Below are 6,455 nucleotides of genomic sequence, written 5' to 3' on the forward strand. Positions count from 1 at the left end.
CAGAAGAAGGAAATGAATTTTCAATTTTTATTTGAGTAAAATAAAAGTATTAATGGTTAATTAGGCATTTTTTCGTTAAAAATATTCATACATTTGAATCTTTTCTAAGTTAATTTGCAATTCATCTGATTAAAATACTCTCTCGCTCGCTCTCAAATACAACACAAATTTTCTTAGTCACCTCTTTCGTTCGCTATGCAGCGAGCGCAGTGTGGGTTCAAATCCCAGTGGAGACCAGGTGTTTACCAACTATTTAAAGTTCTTATAATTTAGTATTTTTAATTATATTTCACTTTTTTAATTTTTTTTAAGGCATTCTATAAATTTATTTGAACTTTATTATACATATTTTTTTCTTTATTTGTATAGTATATGAATTGTTTATCTATAAATATGTTGCAGTGCGCTTAAATTTGCTTTTGAGAGCAAGCGTATCTCATAGTAATGAAACAATTGTTTTAATTAACTATTTTTTTAATTTTTCACTTTTTTTAAATTATTCTTTATAATTTATTTAAATTTAATTCCATATATTTTGTATTTAAATATTTGTCATTGCAGTACACTAGCATGTCTTAAAGTAATAATTCAATGAATGCTTTGCATTTGCTGCCGCAGTTGCCTGGTTCGAATCCCGTTGCGTCTCAGGGTAAGTGATGATTCAATTTTCTTTAAATAGTATATATTTTACTTTTTTAAAATTGTATTATTTTTATTATATTATTTTCTATACCCAACTTCACATTTATATTATTGTGAACTTCACACATTTCATTTAAAACAACACATGCACCATTCAAGGCATGCGCAGTGCGCACTAACGAAAACCACCCCGATTTGCTTGCTGTTTATACATCGCTTACTGCTTGTAATTCCCAAGTGCGCGTTCGGCATGTGCCGCTTATAAATAGGAACGAATGTGTAGCGTACTTCGGAAGTGTCTTCTGTGATTGTTCTCTGTGCATTGATCGATACATAGATACCATCTGTTTATCAGATCTGCTCAGTGCCGACCCTCCGTCACACTTTGTTTCCCAGTAATTCTGCCTGGCATTGCTGTGGCAACAGGTTTCGATTGGCTTTCCGCTGCCTTTGCTACCGACGACGGGTCGATTAGCAACAGACGCACGGTCACGCATTCGCATACCCCGCCGCCCAATCCTTCGCCTCGCGTGCATTTCAATCATCTCGATTTGGTTGGAATGGACAAAAGGTAACGGCTTGGGCTGGAGGGCGCTAGTGTTGAAGCCAACAACAGTTGCCCAAGTCAGCCATTTTCAAAATTTCTTGGTTAAGTAACTTTGTAGCTTAGCTTCGGATTTTCGTAATAAATTTGCTGTTCAGAACACTTCCATGTACGTGGCATTGCCGAGCAATTTGCCCATTCTTTTGCAAAAATTTACAAAAACAGCAGTGCAAGAAGCAGTGCTGTTCACTTGGTAAAGGCAAGCAGTGCAGAGTTCATTTTTGTGTGTGTTCTTGGACTGCTTTAGCCAAATGACTTTGAGACGTTTTTCCCGTCTCTTGATAATGATAAGATAACTTATTGGTTTTTTGACGATTGCTGTCACATTTTTAGAATTAGTTCGCAATTTATTAATTTATGCAACTAACTTTGTTATTTATTATTCGATTGTTGACGATAATCTGACAATAATTCAAAGTGCGCAACTAGTATAAAATTGTGTATAGATTGAATCAATATAAATTAGGATTACCATGAATTCTCAAGATAGCACTTGAAAGACTAATTCTAGCACAATTTCTTTGATTATGTGTCGATCGTGGCATTTTAGAGATTCTGTTAATGATCTTAAGATCTTGATGAGCTTTTTAAGATCTTAATGAGCTTTTTAATATATTCATGAGCTTTTTAAGATCATTAGAAAAATCATTCATCTATAAATATCATCATATTTTTTAAAAAGTGCTGTTGAAATTAAAATTTTTACTACTTCGTAGAGCAATGACATGAAATTACACAATTATGATATGCATATTTATTGTTCCGTTATACGACGTTGATGATCTTTGGGCTGTATGCAACTACTTCTCAATGATTGTGGCAACAACGTCAACCACAGCAGGAAAGCGACATGCTTGGCATAAGAATGCGCTCTGGCAAAGAAATGATCGATGCCATACAACTCGAAAATGTGCAGAAAAGTGTTTCTAGACGTTAGAGCCCATTCAGCTACTTGTTGAGGCTGGTTTCCATGACGTGCAGCAAACAAGCGTCTGAAATTGTGACTGCAATTCGTAAAAGTGTTTAATAATGAAATTATATTACTTTTTTTTGCTCTTACAAACTCGAACTGTTTAACTGCCTTTCGAGTTGGTTCATCATCGAGTTCATGGCTTGAAGCTGTTCTTGCTTCTCTGTCAAGTCCAGAGTTTGTGCATTTTGCTTGCTGAGAGTATCAGCTTGCAGTTGCTTTAGTTCATCCTCCAGCTGCAACTTTTCCCCTATTAATTGCTGCGTGTAACGCTTCTCGTTTTCCAGCTGATGCTGCAGATTGCGATGCTCCAAGAGAGCAGCAAGCAATTCTTCATTATTTTTGCCAGCCTTATACTTCAATTGCTCACACTAAATATGCTAAAAGGTTAGTTATTATTTAACACTTTTTGCACTTTCCACTCACCTCTCTTTGGCACTCAGTGAGCGCGTCTTCTAGTTGCTTTTTGTCTGCCGTTAAGCTCAACACAGATGTGTTCAACATGTCGCATGAGTTACGCACTTGATTGATGCTCAGAGTGGACTTCTTTAGCTCCAGCTGCAGATCTTCACAGCGTTTCTGCTCCACGCGCATCAGCGAATTGCAAACGTGCAACTCGTTGCGGGTTTGCATGGACTGAAGGGAAGGCAATAATTAGGAATCTTTTGTCTTATTATTTGCACTTATCTGCAATGTGCATTTTAAAAATTGTTTGTGGCTTTACTTTTATATTAAAGCGATGCACACTTACTTTTGTGAGTCACAAAAATTCTGGAATATTGTTTGCTGATAAATGGTGTAACTTTTAACAACACATAACTGATACCGTTCATTAAAACCAAATTACTCATTTAATATTTTTGTCAATAATAATAACAGTTGTGTCATTAAACTGATAACATTTTCTTACAAAACAAAACATGTGATGCTAAGAAAATTAAACAAAATGCTTAAAAGTGCAGTTATATGCAATGCATTTAAGTCTAATATTCCATAGAGTGCACTTAAATGCAATAATATTTATGTTGATTGGCATCATTTTAAAGTAGTTCTGTCATGTGACAAGTACTTTTTACAAATGAAGATATGTGATGCTAAAAAATGCCTAGAACTGCAGTTATGCGCAATGCATTTAAGTTCAAAATGTGATATTCCATAATGTGCAGTTATGCGCAATGCATTTAAGTTAAAAGTCTAATATTCCATACTGTCCAAATGCGTCTAAATTAAAAGTCTAGAATTGCATTTAAGTTAAAAGTCTGACATTTCATAAAGTGCACTTAAATGCGACGTACTTAAGCTACATTGTGTTGTCCTAAAATGCCAATATTTGCATTGCATTTTATGAAATGCTTTAGAGCATTTTGTTTTACAAAGTGGTATGCAATTATCTTAAATATGCATTTATCCACATTGTGCTGCTCTTATAAAGCTAACCCAACTTCATCTTCACCCTCTTCGCTACTTACACTTGACTTGAGATTCTCCACAACGAGTTGCAAACGTTGCACATCAGCTCGTCGTCTCCGCCAAGCTCGCAACATCATCGAAGTAAAGATCTTCACGTTGCCAGAATTCGTCTCAGAATCCTGGCTAGCACTCCAATCCTGTGTGTCCAAAGCATTGTTGGCAGTGCGGATGATTTGTGTTCTAACCGTGCTCCACGATTCGGTTAAATTTATTTGTGTGGGACAAACTGCAGCTCTTCGAGGACTCGACGAAGTTTCCGATTTGCGTTGTCTTTTCATCAAATCGAAATCCATTTTATAAAAAGAAACTAAAACTATTTTTGTAAAATTCTAAAACACTCGAAATTCTTTTCACTTTTCCAACTACAATTTATAAGAATATCACGGCCAAAGATAAAACGAAATGCACTATTCAACTTGGTAATTATATCTAATGTTGTGTAAAAAGTTTAAAAAAAAAGTTCCAAAAAACTGTGAAAAATTTTCATATCGAACAGAAATGTGGCGCAGTATTTGATTTCAAGTTAAATATCAATGCATACTTTGTGACTCTTAAAAGCTTCTTAAACATTGATTAAATCGTTTATTATGCCATATAATTGCTATGAACAGGTTCGCAATATGCCGCTAAGAACATTTCTACGAATTGGCCAAGGTCCTGGCCAGGTTAACTAGCAAATTGCACGCACACTTCCGCAGCCGAAGGCAAGGGCAAAGGAAGGGAATGTCTCGGGGTAGACGATAAGTTCGCTTCGGGGTAACAACGAATACGGAATGAGCTACACTTACTAAGGGAGTATTTTCATTTTTATATCTCTGAAATTTCGAATGGGGAAAAACTTGAAAAATACTACAAAAAATGCCTTGATTTTTTTTAGTTTGGCGATTAAACGAATACTGAATGTATTTCGCAAATTAGGGACATTTTTTAAGAGGGGAAATATCTGAAATATTCATTGTTGAAATTTTGATTTTTTTCTTAGTTTGGCGCATAAATGAATAGTTGACGTGCTACACAAATTAAAGGAATATTTTATAAGGAGGAAATATCTCTGAATTATTGAATGGCGAAACATTTGAAACATACTACAAAAAATCTCTTGATTTTTTCTTTGTTTGGGGATTAAACGAATATTTGATGTGGTACAAGGTTATGGAATATTTTCAAGGGGGAAATATCTCTAAAATTTTAATTGGGGACAATATATTATCAAAAGTCTCTTGATTTGTTCTAAGTTTGGGGTATAATTGAATAGTTTTTAAGTTAAAGAAGTATCTTTAAAAGTAGAAATACAGAAATCTTAAAAGAACTTTTAAAGAAAACATTTTCAAAAAATACCGAAAAATATCTCTCAAAAAAGTTGGTTAACTTCTCTAGTCTTTTCTTTATAATGTAGAAAAAGTTAGTTACCTTCTCTAGATCTTTCTTTATAATGTAGCTCTTCTTTTACTCTCTCTAGAAACTTCTAGACCGAAATCACCGTCAATTTATTTCAGCTTAGCGTCGTCCAGATATCGCGTCTGTAATCTCAGCAAGGTTGTGCGAACTTTTACAAGGTCCTTCACCGCACTTTCACCTTCACATTGAACGCCTCAAAGTCTTAGCCTTAACTTTGTTGTACCTTTGCTTAGTCGAGGTGCCTCAAGGCCGCGAGTCGCAGGAAGTTCAAAGAGTTTAAGCCCCCTGATGTCCGAAGAAGGAAAATCAATATGTCGTGTATATAAGCGACTTCTAGCACGTGTCAGCTTTATGACTGCTGTTCTTCCACCTCAACCCCAATTGAATATTTAGTCATACCATGCTGTGAAAAACCTGGGCATTAAGTAAACATTGGACGAATATCGCGTGATTTTGCCGACAAACGTTTTCTGATTGGTCACATTGTTGAAACCGACTTGGGAGTCGGATGTTTTTCGTGTGTTTGATCGATGTGAGGCTAGCACAGGATAATTGTTGTTGTCCTTATCATGTTGGGAGTATCAAAGGTATACATTATATATTCGCATTCATTGAAGGGTTTGTTGTGAGGATTTGTTGTGAAATTTCAATACATAAAGAAACGCAGTAGCATTGACATAATTTCTATTTATTTGGGTTGAGCTCATAGGTTACATTTTTTTCGTATGTTTGTTTGGGAAATTTCGGCACTTTTGCCACTGTTGCATGCAACTCGTGTGTTTATCACGAAAATTATATAAACAAAGCTCGACTTTTTATGCCAATCAGTTAAGATAAAGTAAAGTATACAACACTTACTCTGTCTGAGTCCATTTCCTGAGTTTTAATGGTGTGAATATGAATTCTAGTTACTTGTTTAAGCACTTAATAATTCATATGTTGTAATGAAACCGACTAGATATGGAAGTTCAGTACACAATGAATAGTTAACACTAAGAAATACCAATTAAAAATTATACCTTTTTAATATAAAGAGCAAAAAAAGTTGTATTTTTAATTCTGGATTTAAATTTTCATATTAAAAAGTTTTATTTTCAATTCTGGATTTAAATTTTCATATTATGATATACGTATATTTATAAAAAAGTGTGAAAAAAGTTTTATTTTCAATTCTAAATTTTCATATTATCATATTAAATGTAAAGAGATTGAAGTTTTTATAAGTATTAATTATATTTTGTATATTTTAACATTCCAATTATAAATAAAATACTTACAAATTATCACTGAGATCAGTTTCTATAAAAAAAAGTAATTTATTTTTGAATAATTTTTGAAATCGCTATTATTAAACATTAATTTTAGTATAAT

General features: G+C 34.0%; 1 protein-coding gene across 2 annotated transcripts; it reads right to left on the reverse strand.

The window, feature by feature from the left end:
• Positions 1–1,928: 1,928 nt before the first annotated feature.
• LOC132789862 (nuclear mitotic apparatus protein 1) lies at positions 1,929–4,191 on the reverse strand. 2 transcript variants are annotated; one of them, XM_060798165.1, is made up of 4 exons: positions 3,686–4,189; positions 2,643–2,852; positions 2,307–2,587; positions 1,929–2,250 (listed from the first exon to the last, which is right to left on the reverse strand). In XM_060798165.1, exons 1-4 carry the CDS (start codon positions 3,977–3,979, stop codon positions 2,001–2,003), a joined length of 1,035 nt encoding a protein of 344 aa, XP_060654148.1. In that variant the 5' UTR covers positions 3,980–4,189; the 3' UTR covers positions 1,929–2,000. The 2 variants fall into 2 exon arrangements, with proteins under 2 accessions (XP_060654148.1, XP_060654156.1); XM_060798173.1 differs by lacking the exon at positions 1,929–2,250 and having other exon boundaries at positions 2,469–2,596; positions 3,686–4,191.
• Between the last annotated feature and the right edge of the window lie 2,264 nt (positions 4,192–6,455).

The sequence above is a fragment of the Drosophila nasuta genome, chromosome 2L (assembly GCF_023558535.2).
Source record: "Drosophila nasuta strain 15112-1781.00 chromosome 2L, ASM2355853v1, whole genome shotgun sequence".
NCBI lineage: Eukaryota > Metazoa > Arthropoda > Insecta > Diptera > Drosophilidae > Drosophila > Drosophila nasuta.

Excerpts from the sequence above, each read along its gene's own strand:
- LOC132789862 (XM_060798165.1), bottom strand. The coding sequence starts at position 3,979 with ATGGATTTCGATTTGATGAAAAGACAACGCAAATCGGAAACTTCGTCG. Across the intron at positions 2,853-3,685 it reads TGGAGAATCTCAAGTCAAGT|TCCATGCAAACCCGCAACGA; the intron begins GTAAGTAGCGAA and ends CCTTCCCTTCAG. Across the intron at positions 2,588-2,642 it reads TCACTGAGTGCCAAAGAGAG|TGTGAGCAATTGAAGTATAA; the intron begins GTGAGTGGAAAG and ends TAGCATATTTAG.